This window comes from Cucurbita maxima, unplaced genomic scaffold (assembly GCF_002738345.1).
Source record: "Cucurbita maxima cultivar Rimu unplaced genomic scaffold, Cmax_1.0 Cma_Scf00004, whole genome shotgun sequence".
Lineage (NCBI taxonomy): Eukaryota > Viridiplantae > Streptophyta > Magnoliopsida > Cucurbitales > Cucurbitaceae > Cucurbita > Cucurbita maxima.
The window spans coordinates 1,141,931-1,164,992 of NW_019272020.1; the positions used below are offsets into that span (position 1 = coordinate 1,141,931).

The window sequence follows — 23,062 nt, forward strand, 5'->3', positions numbered from 1 at the left end:
TAAAATTTGGAAAATAAAATACCAAATCTGTTGCTGCCCAGGATCGAACTGGGGACCTTTAGTGTGTAAGACTAACGTGATAACCACTACACCACAGCAACCTAATATCTGATAGGACATTAAAACTAATTATGATAAATAAAATTAAATTAAGTTATTCCCTATGCATAGAAATGAAGACCACAAATGCTACACAACATAAAATTATACTCGCTTAGTATCAAAATTCAACCCACCCTTCAGCAACTCTTTCTTTTATCACGGGGCTGGGACTAAAGGATCCGATAACCTCCCTTTTATTTTCCCAACGTTTCTATTCACAACGAGACTCTTTCGTCTCGTCTCAGGCCTTACACTCGATATTCACTGAATTATGTGGTTCATTCCCATAGCCATCATTATTGAACATTTTTACTAGACTATGCATAATGCATCATCTTAACCCTTCCTTTCATCGGATCAGTATGTAGAGGAGAATCATGGCCATCCATTACATCCCTAAAATCCTCTTCCCCTTTTCCCCCACCATCAAGTGGGTAGTTGGCGATATGCTTTTATACATGTAATACTATCACTCTCCCACCGCCCCCATTCCAATCAGACTTAAAATAATAAATAAATAAATTTATAATAATATCTATATTTATTTTTTACGAATTCTTGATCTAATTTGAACATATTTCAACCGACTTGACTTAAAATAATGAAAGAGACAGAGTTCGCGGCCCTTTTGAAATTTTGTCATTTTTCAACCTTATGTTATGAAAATAATATCCCAAAACAACTAAATTGTTCTTTTTTTTTTTAATTGATTTTATAATTTACACCAAAACTATATATTAATTTCATTTTCTTGTTACATTTTCCGACCTAAGATTCACATCTTCTAAAAAAGAGAATAAAAAAAAATTCTATATAACTTATTACTAAAGAAAAGAATTGTTGAGGTACCAATTTGAACTAGGTCAAATGCTCAACGCTCTGATATGGAAAATCAACCCAAGGAAAAATATGGAACGGATTACCTTGATGATCAAGATCAAGAGTAAAGAAAACTCGTTTATGAACTCGTGATTCGAATCACTCCACAAGAGGTTTGATCAATACCACTTGAATGACTCTACATGCAAATTCTAAACACAAGAATTTGCAAAGAAAATTTAGCTCTTAACAAAGCTAAAATAGAAATTTTATTCTTAATTCCAAAATCTGAGATCTAATGAAAGAAAAGAAGGCTTTATATAGCCCTTACAATCTCCCGTATTAAATGGGTAGTAAATGAAAGATACCCCTAACTTTCATATTAAAATGACTAGTTAATGGTGGAATATAGTAACCTATGTGAGTTACAATATAACCTTAACTCTTATATTTAAAACTAGTTTAAATATGACAAACAAATATTTAAACTATAATTAAATAATGCAATTAATAAAATGAGGTTATTGACTATCCTTGGACTAATTTCATAAATTCAGCGTAGTTCATTAAATGCAACTTGAAGTGCATTTAATTCATCTATTTCTTGAAACTCAACTTTGCACAACATATAAGGGAGGTCTCCATCGTCTTCTAAAATTTCCTTTGATGAGCTTACCATAGCTTGAATATAATTGTATAAGGTTTGTTGTAACTTCTTAGCTCTCGTCCTTGTAATTGGACCTTAAGATATGGAAATTCCTTGGTCGTGGTTCATATCACCCTCTCTAATACTAAATATACGTAGAAATCGATGAATGGTAGTTGTGTACCTTTCCGAAAGGGTAACTAGTACTATACGTTCAATCAGTCGAGGTCTCTTACCTTGGCTCAATAGATATCGGTCTTAATAGATTTTCTACCTCTTTTAAGCACTTGAACCATATGATTTATGAATAAGAACATATTCATTTTGGTTTCGCACACTTGTTAATGTAATCGATCAATGTGTAGAGTCCATTATATTATATTATAGTCTAGATATATCATATCATGTACTTCGGTATTACTAGAAGAAGCAAGAAGGTTTGATTTTGGAACTGTTTTGTTAACATATATATTTTTATATATAGATTTGCATCAATGGGTCCAGCTTTCACCAAACACCCTTGAAGAAAAAGGCAGATTTGGAAAAGGGAAATAAAGACCAAAGGCAACAGCCACCCTTTATAGAACCTGGCAGCTTCCTAGCAAATGGCTGCAGGTGCATCGCTATAAGTACAGAAGCTGTTCAACTTTGAACAATCTTTGGCTCTGAAAATTCGGATGAGCTTAATTATGCAGTCTTCAAGAATCAGAAACCCTGCTCCTTTTCTATCAAAGACCTATGATCTGTTACAAAAAGATGGAAGCTTCCATTTTAAAGCAGCTGATGAAGAAGATGAAGAAGATGAAGAAGATGAAGAAGATGGCGGCGGCAACAGGATTGTGTCCTGGAATGCAGACGGAAGTGGGTTTATAGTTTGGTCTCCTGCTGATTTCTCTGAGGTTTTATTGCCTAAATACTTTAAGCATAATAACTTCTCTAGCTTCATTCGCCAGCTTAATACTTATGTATGTATTCCTCTCTCTCTCTTTCTCTCTCTCTCTCTTTTTGAGAATGCCCCCTCCACTTGTTCTTCTCACAAACATCTCCAGGAAAAGATGTTCATTGTAAAGTGGATCCAATTGGCCATTTCCGGATAACTTGCGAACAGATTTAAAGAATTGAGTTGATTACATATTCTTGACATCATTTATTGGATCGGGTTTCGATCTAATTCTTGTAATATTGATGTCAGGGGTTCAAGAAGACGTCGCCAAAGAGGTGGGAGTTCAAGCACGAGAAATTTCAGAGGGGAAACAGGCACATGCTGGTGGAGATTGTACGTAAGAAATGTGAGCCGAGTGTGTTTCCAGCTTTTCTAAGATCTTCTCATGAAGGAGCTGTAACAATGGCTGTTGATCAGGAGAATGGAGACCATCTGTTACTAATGGAGGAGAACAAGAACCTAAGAAGACAGAAGCTGGAATTGCAGGCTCAAATAGCTCAATTCAAAGCACTTCGTCTTAGATTACTCGACTGTGTAGGTCGACGCATTGAAAAGTAGCCTAAGGAGTTCTGATAATTAGGAAGATGGGTTGGTTGTGAAAGTTTCAGAAAGATAGTAATGCATTTGAATAAATGGAAATTGGAATAGATGAACATGATTAATTTTGAAGAAACCAGAAGCTGGCAGAGGATTTCCTAGAGAATTTGGTTTGCAATTTGCATTGGCCTACTAATCCTAAAAGTCCAAAACCCTGCCTACAAAGTAAGAGATTTTGACTTTGAAAAGGGAAAAGAGAACTGGCGAGCGCCAGTTCTTTCTCCATAGCACCTACGCCTTGATCTTTCCTTTAACGAGGAAGAATCATTGGCCTACCCTCTCTCGCCTTCGCTCTTTTGATCAGCATGTCTTCATAAGGCCGAAATTTTCAAACGAACCCTTTCCCTGAGCACAAGTTATGGATCTCAACCTGTCCTCCAAATCCTATCAGTGACACTCATTTGCAGATAATATGAGAAGTCGAGATGGTTTAGGCCAAGAAATATAATCCCAACTTTTATAATGCGTTCAAGGTTTCTCGTCATTGAAAACCCAACTAAGGAAACTAGAAAAATGAACATAGTTACCAGTAACGGGAAACAACACACGATATATCATAAACTCATCGGTCATTAGGGTAAACCCTTGCTTTTATATGCAGTAGAACAGACCCGCATTGACGGGTCAGAGATCAACCAAAACTAAAAAAGCAAGCTTTAGAAGATGTATAATATCAATAGATTGATGTAAGACGAAACAGTTGAATGGATACAGACACACCCCAAGCAGCTCATGTCGACACTATCCGGATAGAGTAGATTTCAGTTCTCCATTATTTTTTAGCTCCAGCACAATATCACAGCCTCCTATAAGTTCGCCCTTGTAATAAAGCTGGGGAAAGGTCGGCCAATTGGAGTAAGCTTTTAATCCCTGCCTCACTTCCTCGTCAGTTAAGATATCAAATGACCCAAAATCAATCCCTTCTACCTTGAGGGCATTAACAACTTTGGAGCTGAAACCACATTTTGGAGCATCCGGTGTACCCTTCATAAAGAGCATAACTGGGGAAGAACATGTCAATTTTTTCAAACGATCTTCAATAGTGTCTTTCTTAATGATTCCTTTATTTTCTAGAATTTTCCTAAGTTCTCCACTTCTATGCATCTGCAAAACAATATCGGATCCACCAATCAGCTCACCCTTGATATAGAGTTGGGGGTAACTGGACCACTTTGAATAATCTTTGAGCCCCTGGCGGACTTCACCATCAGAAAGGATATCAAAACTCTCAAAGTTCACATTTTCTTCACGAAGGATTTCTACGACCTTGTGACTAAAACCGCATTTGGGTTCATCAGGTTTTCCTTTCATAAACAGCATAACAGGACTTGAATTAACTAGCATTTTAAGACGGGAGGCTAGAGCTGCATTCAACCCAGAGTTTTCTGAGATACCATCTGCCTTATCAGGTTTGGCAGTCTTCACCTCGTTGGAAACTATGCTCTCAATGCCATGATCTCTGAAGACTTCCTTTAACTCACCACTCTCATGCATTGCAATGGCTATGTCAGACCCACCAAGTAGCTCCCCTTTGCAATAGAGTTGCGGAAATGTTGGCCAGTTAGAGAACTTCTTCAATCCCTCACGAATTTCATTGTCTGATAAGATATCAAAACTTCCAAATTTCACATTTTCTTCCTTCAAAATGTCAACTACTTTCCTACTAAACCCACATTTTGGTTCTTCAGGGCTTCCTTTCATGAATAACATGATTGGATTAGAGTCAATAAGCTGCTGAATTTTCTTCTGCAAAGCACCGCTCAGTCCAGGTTGCACCTTGATTTGAGTAGCAGAGCCCTTGTCTCTTGCCAACTCTCTCACTGTTTCAATGATAGTTGCTCCTGCAGCCATCCCAAGGCTAGCTGGGGCTGCAGGTTCTCCAGCATTAATTGTACCAGAAGCTTTAGCAACTTTATTAGCCAAGCTAGATGGATCAGCCCCCTCTAAGGTATCAACAGTCTTGCCATCCTGAAACATGAAATTAATTATAATACAATTACCCTAGTTGTCCATGATAGACATCAAACCCACACATCCCAAGCATCTCTAACTTGCTTGGTGCTTAATATGAAAACATAGAATAGTATCCTTGACCTTCACTTACAGCATTGCATTCAAAGGTGCTGCAAAAAAAAGACAAGCTAGGAAAAGGAAAAGTAAAAAGAAGTTCGATAAGTTCTGAAAGCACAAAGAGTCACCATGTAAGAATTACTGATCGACTACTTGAAAGTCTATTACTACCACATATCCTCAGTCCTCAACTGTTCTTGCTTTACTTCTCTTTCCGCTGATATTCATGAAGAAATACAGCATTTCCAGTAAATTTAAAGTTAATTTCTTGCTTTAAAAGAAATCAACGAAGTGAACCAAGAGAGGTACAATACCGAGTTCAAAGATCAATACCCAAAACGTAAATCAATTACCATCCCTTCAGTGAATACAATTGGTCTCACTTAAGGTTGGAACCTATTCCTTTACAAGTCGTCAACCCCGTAATACAATTTTAATATCATCGAAAGGAACCAGGAAAATTTCCATGCCGAGTTTAAAGATCAGACGTAAATGCATTACCATCTCTCCAGAGTATTACTGGTTCGAGTATCCGATTGGAAACTATACTTGTCAAGTCGGAAATGTAATAGGATTCTATAATCTACCAAACCAACTTGGAAATTATAAATAATTCAAATAAACTTTGGGCACAATCATTTCCCAAATGAACGCAAAAGAATTCCCATACAAAGAAAAAACGTAATAAAGAATTTCAACCGACCTTGATGAAAACAAAGTAGGGCACGGCAGAAACCGAGTAAGCCTCCGATAATTCGGGTTGCTCTTCAGCTTCAACCTATAATCTCCATGAACAACTAAGAGGATAAACATTCGAAGTAATAAAAACTCACAGGCAAAAATCACCGAAAACAACTACTAAAGAGAGGTAGAGACCCACCCTTGCGAAATGAGCGTGAGGAAAATCGGTAGCAAGATGTGAAAAGACCTGATCCATGTGCTTGGAAGCTTCACACCATGAAGCCCAGAAATGGAGGATAACCAGAGCATCACTCCGGAGAAGGCCGTCAATCTCCGCCTTAGATTGCACGTCCTTCACGGAACCACTCATTGCTCTTCCTAACCGGCAAAACACCGAGAGAGAACTGATCGAAACTCGAGTCTGAAATTCAATCCAGAAAAACCTAGAAGACGATGTTGAGGTTTCTCTCTTATTCTTTTATTTTTCCTTTTAATTATTATTTTCTTGAAGAGGAATCTTTTAGATTAGGCCTCCAAAATTGTTCCAAAATTATTATACAATATTAGGACTATTTTTCCAAAACTAGAAACACAAATTACCGTACAATATTGACGTCATTCTCTCAATTCATAGAGTGCCACGTGTACTTTGGCGTATTAGTGGCGGCTTAAAGCAGCCGGCTAGTGCACTTTGGCTTATTAAAGCTAACATATATAAAAGGTATTATTTTTAAATATATTAACAAATAAATAAATATATATAATAGCATAATAAAATTAAACATTTTAATTTAAGATGGAGACGACGTGTCGTTCTTCGTCTTCGGTCTTCGGAATGGACGATATGGGAAGCAGGCAGAGAGTCAATAGGTTGATTAGCTGTTAATTATTTGATTGATTGATTGATTTCAGAAGATCCAAGACTTCACCATTGGCTATAAATTCTCACTGCGGTCTCACTCCCGAGCTGGAAGCTGCAATTCTTTATAATTCCTGCTTCTGTGTATCCGACACTCGAGGGATTCTCCTTTGCTTGCTGTAAGTTTTGCAGAACCCTAAAGGACTAGCCACTGAAAGAAGGAAAGCTCAATCCAGAATGCCTCAAGTAAAGATCATAGCGAAGAATTTTATGGACATGGTGGCCTCCTTGCCCGCCATGAAGCTCGATCAACTCTATGAGAATGCCTTCATCTGCGAAGCCATTCTTAGGTCCTTGCTTGCCACTCTAAGTGCTTTTATTTCTGTTTTGGGGTCGTATTAATTACTGAAACGACTAAAACCTTGAGTTTGTATGTGATTGTGTTGGCCATCTGACCATGATTTTCATATCCTGGAAACTTGTTCATAATACGATTCATTGAAGCTGTTTATTTATTTATTATTTGATTCATATGTTCTAGTTTTGATATTGATGCTGAATTTCCATATTTTTTCATTAGTTGTTTGTCATTTTTCCTTCTCGTTCATTGAGTTAGAGGATCGTGGGCAAAGTTCTTGGTTGCTAGTGAATTTAACTTAGAAGTAGCTAGTTAATCCTAGTTTTTGAGTTTTTCATTTATAAGTGTCAAACATCTTTTGTAATCAGGTCACTTCCACCCCTTGCCAAGAAGTTTGTTTTACAAATGTTATACATTGATGCTCCAGTAACAGCCAAGTCCATGGAGGAGTGGGTGCTCCCAGATGGAGTCTCGAAGTATAAGGTTGCCGTTGATCGATTGATTCAATTGAGAGTATTTATTGAGACTGCGGATAGGTGTTTATTCTTTTCTCGCATTTTCCATAGAAGTTGATATTCTTTCACAATGCTTTTCAAATGCATCCTTAGTTATATTAGATCCAAGCAAACTTACATTCAAGCGTTCAAGAGTAAGGCCGAGTTTGTGGAGTTTTTTTTTTCTTTTTATCTTCATCTTTTTCTCTGATGTTTCTTTCCATCAGTTGATAGATTGCCCACCTGTTCATATCATGATATCATCAGAATTGAGAGGTTCATGCAAGGAGAAATTTAAAATTTGAACTTGTGGAGCAATATGTAAATGCTTTTGCATTATTTCTGTTTTGATCTCACTGAAATTGTTTATAATTCCATCAGCAGTTTTGCATGGTTTGTAGTGCTCAACCCAGTCCTTTATTGTAATGTTTTCTGTGAACCCCCATTTTATTGATAGGAAAAGAGAAACAACCTACAAGCTAAATCCAACGTTCCAAGCTAACCTCCAAAAGCTTTTAATACATGGGTATGTTTTCTCTCACTTGGCTCAGTGAATGCATTTCTAAAACAAATATGCAAGGAGGGATCGTGATTTGTCTCATTTCCATTCTACTCAACACAAACATTATGATGCATGGATCTTTCTTAATATATGCACATTTTCTTTTTACTTTCTGCCTTATTTGCATTCGCCAAGTTCAAGTAGATGATTACTCATCTTCTATAAGAGGAAGCTGATCCTGGAGTTTAGACGCCTTGATTTTAACATTTAAAAGTGATTTACTCTTGGTTTAAAAAATGACAATGAATTTGGGATCTTGCAGTGAAGTTCTAGCCAGAGAACCAATGCCTTCTAATATTACCGTGAGGCTTCCAAATTTGGAAGAACTTGAGGCTTATGCTCTGGATCAGTGGGAGGTTGGACAATTATCAAAATAATTTTAATTATATGTATCTGGTTGCATCCTTTCTAGTTTATTCTTCGGCTAGTATTGATTCCATCCTCTTGGACTCAATGAAAGGCTACCTGTCTTCTCAGTTGCTTACTGTACAAGTTTTGATCGTGGATATTCTTATGATCTGTTATTGTGTTCGTTCAGTGCTTCTTGCTGCAATTGATAAACTCAGGCCAAGCTGATAAGCCCTCAAATATTAGTTCTTCCGTGATGAAAGTTTTCCAGAAAGGCCTTTTAAGTCAGAGGTTAAAATCTTGTTCAATGTACACTCGCTTATATATTGCAATGACTTATTATGTCTGATAAAATGTCATGTATGGTATCCAGGGATAAAGAAACTCCACGATTAACTGAGAGCGGTTTCCAGTTCTTGGTATGAATCACATGAACCATAGACTTCTTGAAATCCGCATTGATCTATCTCACCAGGGATTCTTGTGATGTATGTAAACTTCAGTTGATGGAAACAAATGCACAACTTTGGTATATCATCAGAGAATATATATCTAATGCCGAGGTTTGTTTGTGTTTTCCATTTGTATTGTCATGTCCTATTGCCTTCCTCTGAGGAAAAACTATATATATTCTGTCATTAATTTGGAACACTTTCTATTTGAATCCAAATGATGGACTATTGTTACTCAAAGTAAAAACCAACTATTGTTAATTTTTAGACTGTTTTCTTTTGATTCATTGGTTTGTGTAATTTTATTATTTATTTTCTCTTATTCCTTTTTTGTAAATGCTTTATCAATATGGTGCAGGAGCGAGGTGTCGATCCTGCAGATTTGATTTCTTTTCTGCTGGAGCTTAGTTTTCACGTGACAGGAGAGGTATCAATTCTTTGATCATCTTTTAATTCCTTGTTTTCATCTTTATCTTTTATTGTTGTGTTCTTTTTTATCATTATAGAACTCTTTTAAGTTCTTTGGGTTGGTTCAGGAGAATTTTTTTTTCTTAACACAGATTGATTATATTTAGTATGTTTACGGTGCACTAATCCTAATTTACCTTAGGTTGTTTATGTTCAGGTTGAATTTGATTGGAACTTTATCCATATTCTTTTTCATTTATATAATGATTGTCACTCGTACATGAAGAGTTTGTTTTAGAAAATAAACAAAGGGCTTTAGGGTTTTCTTTTCTCCGGCGTAAGAGTGAATAACTGTATTAATTATGGAGAATAAAGAACAAGTTGAGGAAAGGCATCAACCCAGTTAAGAACCACTGGGATGAGTTTCTTTCATCAACGCTTGCTGCATCGTGGTCTTAGCAACATAAAATGATCTGGTTTTGAGTTTCCATATTTCCTGTGCATGTGATACACAAGGAGAGAGGGATCATATGGGTTTTTCTTTGAGCAAGTTTGGCGTGTATTAATCCTCCTCATAGCAAGATGCAAAATGAAAAATATAATTTTCTTTGGGTTTTCTCACCTCCACTTCAGGTAACCTTAAACAAGTGCATCTCTTTTAGCAGAAATGGTAATCATTTCAAGTCTAGAGTTTGTCCAAATTCCATCTCAATCTGCAGGTTGTCAATTTGGACTGTGGTTTTTGACAGTGCTTAGCAGCCGAGTGAGACAAGTACTCAGTAGCTTCTCTATCATTTAGTGGCCTATTGAAATCAATCTTTTAGTTCTCCCATTCCAGCAGTCAGCTAACTCTTCATTTTTAAAGCTAGGCAACTGAATTCTACAGATAGCTACCCTCTGAGGAATATTCAAAGCCTATGTACTTTTGTGGTGACTATTTTTTGGTTCCGTTAACAAGTTTGAAGGAGAAACTACTAATTCTCACCTCACCACAAACTTCCAAGGGCTGCTGCTTCTCATTCTCCTATGGTGAACTAGTAGATGTAAATCAAGTGTCTCTATCAATGCCATTTAGACGCAAGTGCTAAATTTCTCTCCTTCAGATTCCTTCTCCAAGTCCACGCTCTTTTGGTAGTCAGACACCCTCCTCCAATCAGCTAGATGGCTGCCATTGTAAATACTCTCTCTGTCCCATAAGAGGTTTCTTCACATACTCTCCAAAAGCTTAGCCACTTGGATTTTCAATGGATACATCAAATAAATTGGCATACTAACACTGTCAATTGCACTAAGGTGAGTCTTTCCACCGTCAGACAAAAAGGCTCTTGCACATTTTTCTTTGTAAAACCTCTGGTGCTGATTTTGCATCTATTCCCATAGCTCCAAGTGGATATTAACCTGTTTACAAAATTCTCCCCTCTGAAACTTCAGTAAGAAAAAAAAAAAAACAAACAAACAAACAAACAAACTAGGAATGCCACAATCCATTCAACCTTAAGCCAGCTGCCCTAATTGTGTTCTCCCATTCCCCACTGACAATTTTTGGATATTCCATTGTGGACCTTTTCTACCAAGATTGACAGCATTTTGAGAAGGCTAAATTACTTCCACAATGTAACTCCAAAACCTTCATCATCCCTCTTTCCCGTCTCTTAATCAAGAACAGCTGCTCACTAATCCTCTGATAACTATAATAAATACTAATGATCCATATAACTAACTTTTATAAAACTAATTCATTGACTATTTACTGTCCAGTAACCAACGTGTTTCTTCTTTGTTTTGTAGGCTTATGATATTGATACACTGACAGAAGAACAGAGGTATGCTATCAAGGACCTTGCTGATCTGGGACTAGTTAAGCTTCAGCAGGTTTGTGCCTAGCCTCTGCTGCTTTTTAAATTGAACATGACCTTTGCTCAAGTTCTTACTTTATTTTAACTTCACCTTTTTTTCTTTTTCTTTCTGTTGTGCTTTTCGCTGTTAATTTGTCCAGGGTAGAAAAGACAGTTGGTTCATACCTACTAAATTAGCCACGAATCTTTCAATGAGTTTGGCAGATTCTTCTTCGAGGAAGCAGGTTAGTGTTTCTAAATTATATTTAAAATTTGATATATTTCTCTGAAGTTTCATTTTCATGACGGTTACTTCTTTTAGTAGTTTGTGTGTTTTGTATGATAGTTTTTTTTTTCCATAATTATCTTTTAGTTAGACATATAGAGTATCCTCAGGTATATATCTTATCGTCGTTACTTTTTCTGATATTATTATTTGACAGACTTTTTTTGGTATTAAAAATAACTCAGTTATCTTTTTTTTTCTTTTTTTCTTTTTTTTTTTTTTTTTTTTTTTTTTTTTTTTTTTTTTTTTTTTGTCCTAGTTTGGAGGCTTTATGAATTTTTTTGTTCTTAATTTTCTTCCTGTTCTTTATCCAGGGATTTGTTGTCGTGGAGACAAATTTCAGGATGTATGCTTATTCTTCTTCCAAACTACATTGTGAAATATTACGTCTTTTTTCGAGGTATATGTTATCAATTAATGATATATTACATCATATAACCAATGTTCGAGTTAGCTTTAACTACCACGAGTTGACCTATTGGGTCAATAAGGACCCATGTAAATAAAACATAACTTATATATGCCAACTACACCAGATCAGTATCTTATGAGTTACCTTGACAACCAAATGTTCCATGAGGCAGTTGAAGATGTACAAACTGGCTCAAACACTAATATTTACATCTTACTTTTTCTTCTTGAATGCTAAATATATTTGAATTCCCCACCCCTGCTAGACCCTCTTGAAATTCACATATGCTTGGAGGAAGGAGGGGCAAGCTGAGGGGTAACTTAGTCATTAGCATGCTTCTTGAGGTTGCAAGCAACTAGTGATAGATTCTGTAAGGTCAGTAGGGCCAATTAATCATTGGAATACTGTTACATAATATGTTAATAATAATTCAATAGTTTTAGTGTTATACTTGTGTAAATTAGAAATGCTGCTGCTCTTCTTAACTAAATATAATTCTCGTTCACCTGTGTTAAATTTTTACAACAAATTTATTTGATTATTTTAAGGTCCGTTTTTTTAATTGTATTCTTACCAGCAGCACTTGTAATAGTTGATTAAATAGGGGATATGATTCAAGTTCAACATTCTACATTTTACGTACTGCGTGGTGAATGCAGTAATTTCCTTTCCTGTTGAATTGAACCACGTAGTGAAGCAATCTAACCACACTTATCAACTTTCTATTTGGTTCAAGAATGGTACAATAAAACGAAACTGTTCTTCTGCAGGATTGAGTATCAACTTCCAAATCTTATAGTTGGAGCAATAACGAAAGAAAGCTTGTATAATGCTTTTAAGAATGGGATTACGGCACAGCAGGCAAGTTTTCGGCTCGTTCACCCTGACACGTTTCTGCTAGTCTTGTGAAGTATGCGTACCATTATATTATATTCAAGTTGCCAATCGATTGCAGTAGACCAGTTCTCCTTTGCGCTTCATTAGTTCACAATATCTTGCGTTCGTAGCACTGTTAATTCTTGCTAGCAGTGTACTTGGAGAATTCTCCCCATTTCTAATTATTATTCCGTACAAGTACCTAACCCATTGTTATCGGCCAGCCACAAAGGACTTCAACTAGCATTGGCTCCTCCTAATCCACAAGAAACAATCTTTCTATTTTTCTTGTGTGCATCAATCTAAATTCTCTCATAAACTTAATGTAAACTCTGGATATCTTGAGTTCAAAAAAATATTAAAACAAACGACACATGTATTCATTCAATTACATTAAGGACATTACTACAGTTTTCTATGCTGGTTTTCTAATCTCAAATTGCTTGATATCTGACTATTGTTTTGCAGATAGTTACTTTTCTACAGCAGAATGCACATCCTCGTGTTGCAGAGAGAATACCATCAGTCCCAGAAAATGTCACGGATCAGGTTTGGGTTGCTTTATTAAATTATTTGATGTTTGGCAAGCGGCAAGCCAATGGTTTCTTACCTACAAATCAACCCTTGCTTGGCATGGAAACCAAAAACGTCTATATATGTTATCGTCTGACAATTTTATCAAATCTTTGTACCGTTCCTGATTTTTTCCATTGCTCCTTACTCCATGACAGATTAGGCTTTGGGAATCGGATCTTAATAGAGTTGATATAACTCCCGCACATTTTTACGACGAATTCCCTTCCAGGGTATGAATTTTGAATATTGCTTCTTTTAACTTTGAAGCTTACTTGTACATTCACCTGAAAAATCACCTGAGAAGGAATTGCTTTGGTATTCCAGGAAGTTTTCGAGGCTGCTTGCGACTATGCACGAGAATGGAATGGGTTGCTATGGGAGGACTCGAAAACCTTGCGACTGGTAGTGAAGGCAGACATACACACACATATGCGGGAACATCTTCGCCGTCAAAAGTAGATCGTGGATTAGATGATACAATAATGCTACCAATATCTGTTTATAATCATGGCCGCTGGTACTTCAGTTTTTGTTGCTTCAGTGGCATGTGCTAAAGATTTACTTCATTCAATGAGCAAGGTGAAGAACGCAGTGAGAGTTCTATGGGAGAAAAGAACATTGTGCCAGTGATGAAGAGTTTCTTACTGTGTACGTTATTATTTTTCAAATTGGTTCTTTCATAATTTATACGATACGGAAGTTTTGTTAGGTTGATTTTCCTTGGTCGATTGACTTATGGTACATAACCGTTGAGAGATGTGGTTGCAAGAAACAGATGTCAGATGTTTCTATGACTAATGGAATATATGCAATGGTTGGTTTCAATCTAACCGTGCACTAGACAAGTAAATTGTGCTCTAAGTTTATGCTGCTGCCCAGGATTGAATTGGAAATCTTTAGTATGTAAGACTATCGTGATAACTACTACACCACAGCAACTTGACACATAAACTATGCAGTATAAATTTAATGAAACTATATTAAAAAAGAACTCATTATGTTACTACCAAGATCAAATTGGGGACTCATTAGGTTACTATCCAAGATCAAATTAGGGACCTTTAGTGTATAAGACTAAGGTGATAATCACTACAGCACAACAACCGAACACATAAATCATGCACTAGGCAAGTAAATTAGTTTTAATTACCTAATATGTACTCTAAGTATAAACTTAATGAAACTATGATTAAATTGTGGACCTTTAGTTACACCATAGTAACTTGACACAAACTCTACACTAGGCAAGTAAATTTGTTTTAATTAACTAATTTGTTTTTTAAGTATAAACTTAATGAAATTAGGTTAAAAATAACTTATTAAGTTGCTGCCTAGGATCAAACTAGAGATCTTTAGTGTGTAAAACTAACGTGATAATCACTACACCACAACAACGACACATAAATTGTGCACTAGGCAAGTAAATTTATTTTAATTACCTAATTTGTGCTCAGTATAAATGTCGATACGTAACGGGGCAAAACGGACAATATCAACTCGCAGTGGACTTGGGGCAAACACATGGGGATGTGCCAGCAAGGACGTCGGGTTCTCAAGAGGAGTGGATTATGAGATCTCACATTGGTTGGAGAGATGAACGAAGCATTACTTATAAAGGTGTGGAAAGTTTTCCTTTAACAGATGCGTTTTAAGAACCGTGAGGCTGACGACAATATGTAACGAGCCAAAACGGACAATATCTATTAGTGGTAAACGACCACATTTATTATTTCTATGCATCATCCAACGTTCTTTTTTTTTTATTTTTTTAATGTCATATCCAAATGAAAGATTTAAACTTCTAATGTTGGATTGAATTTATAGGTCAAAAAATGTATTTTTTTTTTTTCCATACGTAAAACGTTTATTAAGCCCCAAGATTCAATTCGTTTAAAAAAATAATTGAAATTTAATTCGTATAAAATATGTAAAAAAATAAATTTCTATTTTTTTAAAAGAGTACAGTCTTGGGTTTCAGTAAAATGGGCTTATAATCAGGCCTATTTGTTGGGCTGGCCCAATTATGTTATAATTACTACACGAAGATGATGCCAAGAGGACGGTAAATTGAGAAGTTTAAATTAATAATGTATTTTCATATGTTATTTCGATTAATTTTTTCATAATTAAAATATTTTTGCGTCATCAATCAGCAAACCCTGATACTCGCATATATAAATAAACACGCAGCCGTAAAACCCTAGTTCTTCCTTTCGTTTCTCTCCCCTGTTCTTCAAACACACAATCACTCTTCAATGGCCGCTGCTGCTCGCCCCCTGGTTTCGATTCAGTCCCTCGACGGGGACATGGCTACCGATGCGGTGCCCACCGTCCCACTTCCGGACGTGATGAAGGCTTCAATTCGGCCGGACATTGTTAGCTTTGTTCATTCCAACATCTCGAAGAACAGCCGCCAGCCCTACGCTGTCAGCAAGCGTGCTGGTCACCAAACCTCCGCGGAATCATGGGGTACTGGACGTGCTGTTTCCCGTATTCCCCGTGTTCCTGGTGGAGGTACTCACCGTGCTGGTCAGGGTGCTTTCGGAAACATGTGTCGTGGTGGTCGAATGTTTGCTCCTACTAAGATCTGGCGCCGTTGGCACCGCAAGATCAATGTGAATCAGAAGAGGTATGCTGTTGTTTCAGCTATCGCGGCCTCTGCTGTTCCATCATTGGTTCTTGCTCGTGGCCATCGAATCGAGTCTGTCCCTGAATTGCCCCTTGTTGTAAGCGACTCGGTTGAAGGCGTTGAGAAGACCTCTGCAGCACTCAAGGTTCTTAAACAGGTTGGCGCATTCCCCGATGCTGAGAAGGCCAAAGATAGCCACTCGATCCGTCCAGGTAAGGGTAAGATGAGGAACCGCCGTTATATTTCTCGCAAGGGTCCATTGATTGTTTACGGAACTGAGGGTGCTAAGCTTGTTAAGGCCTTCCGTAATATTCCCGGAGTTGAGATTGCTAACGTTGAGAGGCTTAATTTGTTGAAGCTCGCTCCCGGTGGACACCTTGGAAGGTTTGTGATCTGGACCAAGTCTGCTTTTGAGAAGCTTGATTCTATCTATGGATCTTTTGAGAGGCCTTCAGAGAAGAAAAAGGGTTATGTTCTTCCGAGGTCTAAGATGGTGAATGCAGATTTGTCAAGGATTATTAACTCTGACGAAGTGCAATCTGTAGTGAAGCCGATTAAGAAGGAGGTTAAGAGAGCTCCATTGAAGAAGAACCCATTGAAGAACTTGAACGCCATGCTCAAACTTAACCCATATGCAAAGACTGCTAGAAGAATGGCTCTTTTGGCTGAGGAGCAACGTCTTAAGGCTAAGAAGGAGAAACTTGACAAGAAGAGAAATTTGACTACAAAGGTACATCTTTCCCGTTCTTAGTGAGATCTTTTGCATGTTGCTCATTAAGTGTTATTTGTATTCCTTCGGAAATCAAGCAGTGCGTATGTTCATATTAGAAATGACTGAAGATATTTCCTGCCTTCAAATACTAATAATTATTTGTTGCTGTGAGGTTTGTTCCATTCTTTGATTGATGGCATAATTGGTTTGATATAATGGCTTAATTTGATCGGTCGTTTTTACATACATTCTTGTTGAACAATTGGTTCATAGTTAAGGGTTCTGCTTCTGATAAGCTTCATGTTTAATTATTTCCAATCATCGCTTAACTTCGTAATGCATCCATTTTCAGGTTTACTATTGACTCTCTCCTCCTGTTTTTTTTTTTTTTTTTTTTTTTTTTTTTTTTTTTTTTTTTTTTTTTTTTTTTTTTTTTTTTTTTTTTTTTTTTGAACTGTAATGGTTTGTGTTCATAGATTTTGCAACAGTATATTCTTCTTTTCAAATCTGGCTGTACATATCACTGCAAGTAATGGAAATGATGATTATAGCTGCAGTTATGACATAGAGTGGTAGTAATCTTTGTGGGTTCTGGTTGAGAACTGGGTTCTTTTGGGACTTGTTTGTTTTATCATCTTGGTGAAGTTCTTTTGAGACATATATTTCTCGTTTTAAAGTAAGATACTCCATGACCACAGTTTGTTTAATATGGTGGCACATATGTTCATATTATCTGAATGTTGTGATTGTATACATCCTAACCTCGGTGCTGATTTTCTTTTCCCCTTTTGTGCATGAATTTACAGGAGGAGGCTACTACAATCAAAAGTGCAGGAAAGGCTTGGTATCAGACAATGATCTCAGACAGTGATTATACCGAGTTCGAGAACTTCTCGAAATGGCTTGGTGTCTCTCAGTAATTTCATTTTTCTTTATTCAAAATCTCATAGACCTCATTACTTTGTTAATCTATTTTGTTAAGGAGTTGTTTTTCTTCTTTTGACTGTTTTTGCGTTTATGAAGGGAAGTAATTTGGGAGAACAGTGAGTGAAATAACATAGATAATTTTCTTTGGTCTTTTTCTCTCCCGTTTTTTATCTAGATTCCTAATCTTTGTTTTAGTATCTATTGTCAAAACCGATAATGTATGCACTATGATTTGATAATCTTCTGTTTTTCGATGGTCAATTTCCTGGATGCCCTGTTCTTCATTGGCATATCATTTTCCCTACATGCCATGATTCATGTTCGCTAGATTTTTAAGTGCAACCATTGTAGGGATGGGCTTTTGAGATATGCACAAAAAGACGACCCTTGTTATTCATTAAATTAGGAATATTCTGGGCTTCATCAAGTTATTCGTTAAAATATTTTTGACTATATTTAAATTGCTATGTTACAAGTGCGTGAAATCACTTCTAGGGGGTGTGTTTATGCATTTATATTAATATATATATATATATATATATATATATATATATTAATTTCATTTGTAGTGTTTATGCATTTATATTAAGGTTGTGAAGTTTACTTCAGACTTCAAGAGAAAAATAAAGCATACTCGCCTTTGATAATTGATAATGTGTTAAATTTTGGGAGATTTGGCTAAAGTTTGTTCGTAAGGTAATCTTTGACTAGCGTTTGCAACCTGCTTGAATTTTTTAATGGATCTCTCTCTCACCTTGAAGTTGGAGAAAGTTAAATGACTGACCGCCCACCTAGAGTTTGTAAACATACTTTGATATGTTACTTATAAGTGTTAGTCTTTTAAAATGTATACTTGGGAGAGTCTCTGTTTCATTTTTCTCTCGTAGGTAGTAGGGAGAGATTTTTATTCTTATAAATAATGGTTTGTTCTCATACGTGGAATCTTACAATCCACTTTCTTGTAGGCCCAACGTTCTCTTTTGTACACTACCAATGTTTGTCGGCCCAACGTTCTCTTTTGTACACTACCAATGTTTGTCGGCCCAACGTTCTCTTTTGCACACTACCAATGTTTGTCTCTTGCCGGTTTTAAAACAAATGGTCCTACTCCAATAAGTACCTCCATCAAACTAAACCTAACCTAACCTAATGTTGAGGTCATTTAACCAATATTTAATTATAGATATAAAAATAGGTTAAACAAAAGTAATTGATATTGATATTTACCATCTATGCCAATAAAATGTATGTTTATTTGGGTGGCTCATAGAAACTCCAAAACGTGTTTGGCTTGAAGTAATTCTGTGTTGGTTGGCCTTTTGAAAATAATTATAAAAAATATGTGAGTGATTACATGCTAAAAATACTCGAGAATATTCACTCTTATGAGCAATTTAAGATAAGTAGTTAACATAGTCATGCTGCAGAAAAATGTCGGAGTCATCAAGTGTCAAATCAAGATTTCAAATCCTTATTCGAATGCTAAATACGAGGTGCTACAATTGTTCTCTTTCACCCACCAATTGTTCTAGTTTGGAGTTGCCCTAGTTTAAGAAAGAACATGCATCAGAGAACGCTCTGAATGAATAAGAAATTGATAGTAGAGGAAATTAATGATTCTTATTCCATCAAATTGAAGCTAACAACATGTCGATTACACACCAGAGACTGGTACGAACTGAGGGGCAATGCCCCTTAACCGAAGCAGGCCTACGAATAAAGCAACAGTACTTGATCGAGCACGGAAACGATTTGGTTTCATGCAACACCTTCACAGAAGGAAGAGGGAAAGGATATGTGTGTGTGTGTGAAGAAGGGAAGAAATATAGAAGTTGAGAACCATGGATGAGTGGAGGGAGATGGATGAAAGAGGCAGTGCAAAAAACTTATTGTATTCTGCAGAAACGCATCATAAATTCATTTGTAACTTATAAAAAATCAAAACTTACCAGTTTGAGCAACTATACTATACAGTTCCACATAAAATATTTGGTTGCCTATCAATTCAAGCCAAGATTATAGAAGAAAAGAGCCCAACCCAATTTGCATAATACTTTGCTGCACTTCTGTCTGTCACCTACTTTTGATTCTTTTTCCATAGAACGCCAATCTTTTTCAGCATGTTGATATTCTTCTTCTTTGGCGAGTCATCATCGAGCTCTTCGGAGTAGAACGAGCCATGAGGATAGTTGCTGTCAATAGGACCTGAAATGTCTACAAGTTTTCCATCTTTCCCTGGTGAGAGCATTGCAGCAGCTGCCTCAGCTGCTTTCCTCCATTGCTCTAACTGCACCCTTAGCCTCCTCAATTCCGCCTCCATTTCCGAGTTTTCGTTTACACTCCCAAGTTTGTTCAAAGTCTCTTCGTTTGCTGGCTCTTCCAGATCTGTAGTTTCGCCATTCGCCATCTTCCTTCCTGTTTCCATTTTTTGAATGTCCACTCGGAGCATGTCGTTTTCTTCAATGATTCCTTGCAACTCTGTCTCTTTGTCTAGCAGGCTTGCCTTCAACTCCTCAATATCAGCCTCTAACTTCTTCAGCTGTTCTGTATTATCGGATTCCCTTTCACTTTCTTTGCTTCTCTGATTCAAGTTTGAAGTTTCCTTTTCCTTGGCAATGCTCAGAAGTTGAGCTTCCTTATCCTCAAGATGCGTCCTCAGTTGCTCAATTTGTGCCTTTGCTCGAACGAGTTCAGCTTCAAATGCAGCCTCTCTAAGACGTGATTCGGATCTTACAGATTCCAATTCTTCATAAGAACTCCTGATCTGTATCGTACTCCGAAGATATTCGTCCTGGTACCTTCTATCAGCAGCATCTAAAGCCAGTTTCAATTGACCCATTTCAGATCTAACACAATTAAGCTCAGTTTTAAGCTGACTGATGTATTCAGTTTCTTCTTCATCCTTCTCATTGTTCTTATTTTCAGACTGATCTTCCAAATTTTTCTTGTCAATCTCAGCCAAATCGACCTGGTATTTGCTAACAAGGGCCTCCAATGATGCAACTTTTTCTTTGGATTGCTCCAACTCCAAGGATATGGAGCTGAACGCTTTCATCGCATTGGTTCCCTCCGATTGAAGCATTTCAATGGTTTCGTTTGCTCTTTCGAGTTCCATCTGTGTTTTCTTCTGATCTTCAAGACTTTGAGCTTCAGAATCTTCATATTCAGAAAGCTTGGATTTGAGTTCCTCCACCAGTGAGAGTGTTTCTTTGAGTTCTACTCTGAGGCTATGAATCTCAGCTTGTGCAGATTCGGCATGTCTACTATGGTTCACCTCCAAACCAGCTATCCTTTCCAGCTGAAGCTTAAGCTTCTGATTTTCATTCATGGCAGCACCCAAAGCAGCTGAATCCATTAAATGCTGTTTCTGGAGGGCCTCAAGTTCAGACTGCCATTCTCTATCTCGATCCTGCGAAATTTTACGTAGCTCTTGAATCCGTTCATCTTCAGAAGCCGAAAGCTCTAGCAACTGCTGTCTGGACTCCTCAAGCTCCAACGACATGGCTTCAAGCTGCTGCCTACCCTCTTCAGCTTCCTCTTTTGCTCTCCTCCTCCCTAATTCAGCTGAGTTCAGTTGATCCTTTGCCTTTTTCAGTTCATCTTGAAGTTGAGCAATCTGTGATTCCACTGTAGAAACTCGATTTGGGCGTTTTTTCTGGAGTTCAAAGATATACAAACAATGAAAAATCATGTCAAATTGCCTCATGTTTTCACTGAGTTCTATTCTAGAAGACATAAAATTGATTTGAACCATGATTGGGGAGAAATACCTCAAGTACTGAGCTTTGAACTGACTTTGTAACAATTCTAGGACTTCTTTCCTTCGTCATTTTACTCGGAGGGAGCGGAGAACCCAAAGCCGAAGCCGGAGCCGAAACAGAATCCGAACCAAGCGCTTTAAGTTGTCGAGTGGGTCGAGGTTTTCTCAGCGGAGCTTCTAAATTTCTGCACTCACAACAGAAGAAGAACAATGAACACCACAGCCATGGATGACCCGTGGAGTATATTCAAGATCAAAGAAGGAAACCGAAAACGAAAACGAAAACGATCCCAATATGAGTTTGAAGATGATCTGAACAGGAAGTTAAAAGAAGAACAAGAACATGAAAAACTGAGAATCTTACTTAGGCTTTGAGGTCTGCATATTTTGCAGTTCCTGCTGAAGAATAAAAGCAGGTTTAATGAACAGTTGGTATTCCCCTTCGAACCTCTCTGACCCACAACAACTGCTTCAGTTCAAAGAATCAAAGGATTGTTTCATTAAAAATCAAACATAAAACAAGTAAAATACTATATAAAATCAACAGAAACAATGTCCCTTCAAAGAAACTCCTCAGAAACCACCTCCACTTCTACCAAACAAACCCACTTTGGTAAGGAAATATATACGTAAACCAAAAGAAAAGGTATATGGTGATGCTTTCTCTCAAATCTCTTTTCTTCACCTTTTTCACTTCGTTGCTTTAACAGTGCTCTCCCTCTCCCTGAGCTAACCTGTTTGTTTGTTTATTTGAGAAACAGTGAACAATATCATGGAACATTTGTACTGAAACATAGTAGATCAGATATTGTTGTCATGGGACAGCAGCTAACAATCGTATGAACAAACAAAAGAACAGAAACCAAAAACCCAGATGAGGAATCACAAGCAGAGTTTGCCTCACTCATACAAATCAAAGAACAAGAACTTTCAACTCAAACGATCAGTAATTTTCAAGATAGAAAAGTAGCACAAAAACCAAGCATTCTTAACAACTTCCTTACCCAAATTGCTTGGAGAAACAACCTGGTATGCAATGATTCTCTTTCTCTCTATCTCATTGTAGCCAGTAGTATATAACTTTACAGTGTTGGCGATGGCGTTAAAGCCCGTGAGGGAAATCACTGCCCACTGTCAAATCTTACAAGCAGAAATGTCAGCTACAAAATTGCTCATTGGGTTTTCAACCACTACCAAAACGGGGTATGGTGGAAGAAGATTTCGCGGAAATGAGCCATGCCCACCAGGTGTTTGAAGTTTGTCCTCAGAGAAAAAAGTTTTGTTTTATGTGCCGCAACGCAGGAAGTCAGACGAAGCTAGAAAAGTAACGTGATGCGGTAGGATCACTTACTCTGCGCTTGTTTTTCCGCTTCCCCCACCTCTGTTTTTGACTTGGAAGGTAGAACTCAGCCATCAGATTCCAACAACTTTGGCTTTACTTCAGCGATTGATATGGAGAAACTGTGTGAGAGCTTTGATTATGGGTCACCGCTCAAATTTTTTTCAAAGCAATTGCCTTTGCCTCGACTAACATGTGGGTATCCATGTGATGAAAAGGACCCGTGATTGGTTGGATCTCAGGGATAACCTTCTCCATGAACAGAACAGGAGGACCACCTTCACAGCTCCTCTCTATACATGGAAATGCCTAATTACCCTTTATGCTGCCCCCGTATGAACACACAACATATCATTTTTCTTTCACCATTC

The 23,062-nt window shown here is 37.2% G+C and overlaps 5 protein-coding genes, 2 long non-coding RNA genes and 1 other non-coding gene across 11 annotated transcripts; 4 read left to right on the plus strand and 4 right to left on the minus strand.

Annotated features, from left to right (window-relative positions):
* Positions 1-11: 11 nt before the first annotated feature.
* LOC111477845 lies at positions 12-14,752 on the minus strand. The gene is made up of 3 exons (XR_002717362.1): positions 14,723-14,752; positions 12,984-12,988; positions 12-101 (listed from the first exon to the last, which is right to left on the minus strand). It is a non-coding gene; the product is annotated as an uncharacterized LOC111477845 (long non-coding RNA).
* Positions 29-101, minus strand: TRNAV-UAC. Its single transcript has one exon. It is a non-coding gene; the product is annotated as a tRNA-Val (tRNA).
* LOC111477844 (heat stress transcription factor B-2a-like) lies at positions 2,124-3,183 on the plus strand. 2 transcript variants are annotated; one of them, XM_023121777.1, is made up of 2 exons: positions 2,124-2,466; positions 2,760-3,183. In XM_023121777.1, the coding sequence occupies exons 1-2, from the start codon at positions 2,245-2,247 to the stop codon at positions 3,066-3,068; spliced, it is 531 nt and encodes a 176-aa protein (XP_022977545.1). In that variant the 5' UTR covers positions 2,124-2,244; the 3' UTR covers positions 3,069-3,183. The 2 variants fall into 2 exon arrangements, with proteins under 2 accessions (XP_022977545.1, XP_022977543.1); XM_023121775.1 differs by having other exon boundaries at positions 2,126-2,532.
* Positions 3,540-6,357, minus strand: LOC111477842 (monothiol glutaredoxin-S17-like). The gene is made up of 3 exons (XM_023121773.1): positions 6,058-6,357; positions 5,881-5,955; positions 3,540-5,075 (listed from the first exon to the last, which is right to left on the minus strand). Exons 1-3 carry the CDS (start codon positions 6,226-6,228, stop codon positions 3,849-3,851), a joined length of 1,473 nt encoding a protein of 490 aa, XP_022977541.1. The 5' UTR covers positions 6,229-6,357; the 3' UTR covers positions 3,540-3,848.
* Positions 6,677-14,149, plus strand: LOC111477843 (RNA polymerase II transcription factor B subunit 2). The gene is made up of 15 exons (XM_023121774.1): positions 6,677-7,067; positions 7,444-7,611; positions 8,027-8,095; positions 8,394-8,487; positions 8,670-8,770; positions 8,853-8,898; positions 8,983-9,042; positions 9,290-9,358; positions 11,128-11,211; positions 11,336-11,419; positions 11,775-11,860; positions 12,643-12,733; positions 13,217-13,297; positions 13,480-13,554; positions 13,649-14,149. The coding sequence occupies exons 1-15, from the start codon at positions 6,955-6,957 to the stop codon at positions 13,781-13,783; spliced, it is 1,356 nt and encodes a 451-aa protein (XP_022977542.1). The 5' UTR covers positions 6,677-6,954; the 3' UTR covers positions 13,784-14,149.
* Positions 7,614-7,891, plus strand: LOC111477846. Its single transcript, XR_002717363.1, has 2 exons — positions 7,614-7,682; positions 7,726-7,891. It is a non-coding gene; the product is annotated as an uncharacterized LOC111477846 (long non-coding RNA).
* Positions 14,753-15,517: 765 nt separating the features above from the next.
* Positions 15,518-17,853, plus strand: LOC111477999 (60S ribosomal protein L4). Its single transcript, XM_023122043.1, has 2 exons — positions 15,518-16,683; positions 17,472-17,853. Exons 1-2 carry the CDS (start codon positions 15,580-15,582, stop codon positions 17,583-17,585), a joined length of 1,218 nt encoding a protein of 405 aa, XP_022977811.1. The 5' UTR covers positions 15,518-15,579; the 3' UTR covers positions 17,586-17,853.
* A 1,610-nt stretch (positions 17,854-19,463) lies between these two features.
* On the minus strand, positions 19,464-23,062 carry LOC111478014 (interactor of constitutive active ROPs 2, chloroplastic-like). Of its 3 annotated transcripts, XM_023122066.1 has the most exons (5): positions 22,357-23,062; positions 22,038-22,086; positions 21,717-21,818; positions 21,363-21,537; positions 19,464-21,247 (listed from the first exon to the last, which is right to left on the minus strand). In XM_023122066.1, exons 3-5 carry the CDS (start codon positions 21,734-21,736, stop codon positions 19,670-19,672), a joined length of 1,773 nt encoding a protein of 590 aa, XP_022977834.1. In that variant the 5' UTR covers positions 21,737-21,818; positions 22,038-22,086; positions 22,357-23,062; the 3' UTR covers positions 19,464-19,669. The 3 variants fall into 3 exon arrangements, with proteins under 3 accessions (XP_022977834.1, XP_022977835.1, XP_022977836.1); XM_023122067.1 differs by lacking the exon at positions 22,038-22,086; XM_023122068.1 differs by lacking the exon at positions 22,038-22,086 and having other exon boundaries at positions 21,717-21,821.

Coding starts and splice junctions, on each gene's coding strand:
- LOC111477843 (XM_023121774.1), top strand. CDS start 6,955: ATGCCTCAAGTAAAGATCATAGCGAAGAATTTTATGGACATGGTGGCC. Junction 8,096..8,393: donor CAAAAGCTTTTAATACATGG/GTATGTTTTCTC, acceptor GGGATCTTGCAG/TGAAGTTCTAGCCAGAGAAC. Junction 8,899..8,982: donor AGAGCGGTTTCCAGTTCTTG/GTATGAATCACA, acceptor TGTAAACTTCAG/TTGATGGAAACAAATGCACA.
- LOC111477844 (XM_023121775.1), top strand. CDS start 2,245: ATGAGCTTAATTATGCAGTCTTCAAGAATCAGAAACCCTGCTCCTTTT. Junction 2,533..2,759: donor TTCGCCAGCTTAATACTTAT/GTATGTATTCCT, acceptor TATTGATGTCAG/GGGTTCAAGAAGACGTCGCC.
- LOC111478014 (XM_023122067.1), bottom strand. CDS start 21,736: ATGCAGACCTCAAAGCCTAA. Junction 21,538..21,716: donor ATGCAGACCTCAAAGCCTAA/GTAAGATTCTCA, acceptor TTGTGAGTGCAG/AAATTTAGAAGCTCCGCTGA. Junction 21,248..21,362: donor TTCAAAGCTCAGTACTTGAG/GTATTTCTCCCC, acceptor TTTGAACTCCAG/AAAAAACGCCCAAATCGAGT.
- LOC111477842 (XM_023121773.1), bottom strand. CDS start 6,228: ATGAGTGGTTCCGTGAAGGACGTGCAATCTAAGGCGGAGATTGACGGC. Junction 5,956..6,057: donor CTCACGCTCATTTCGCAAGG/GTGGGTCTCTAC, acceptor TGGAGATTATAG/GTTGAAGCTGAAGAGCAACC. Junction 5,076..5,880: donor CCTACTTTGTTTTCATCAAG/GTCGGTTGAAAT, acceptor TTCATGTTTCAG/GATGGCAAGACTGTTGATAC.
- LOC111477999 (XM_023122043.1), top strand. CDS start 15,580: ATGGCCGCTGCTGCTCGCCCCCTGGTTTCGATTCAGTCCCTCGACGGG. Junction 16,684..17,471: donor AGAGAAATTTGACTACAAAG/GTACATCTTTCC, acceptor ATGAATTTACAG/GAGGAGGCTACTACAATCAA.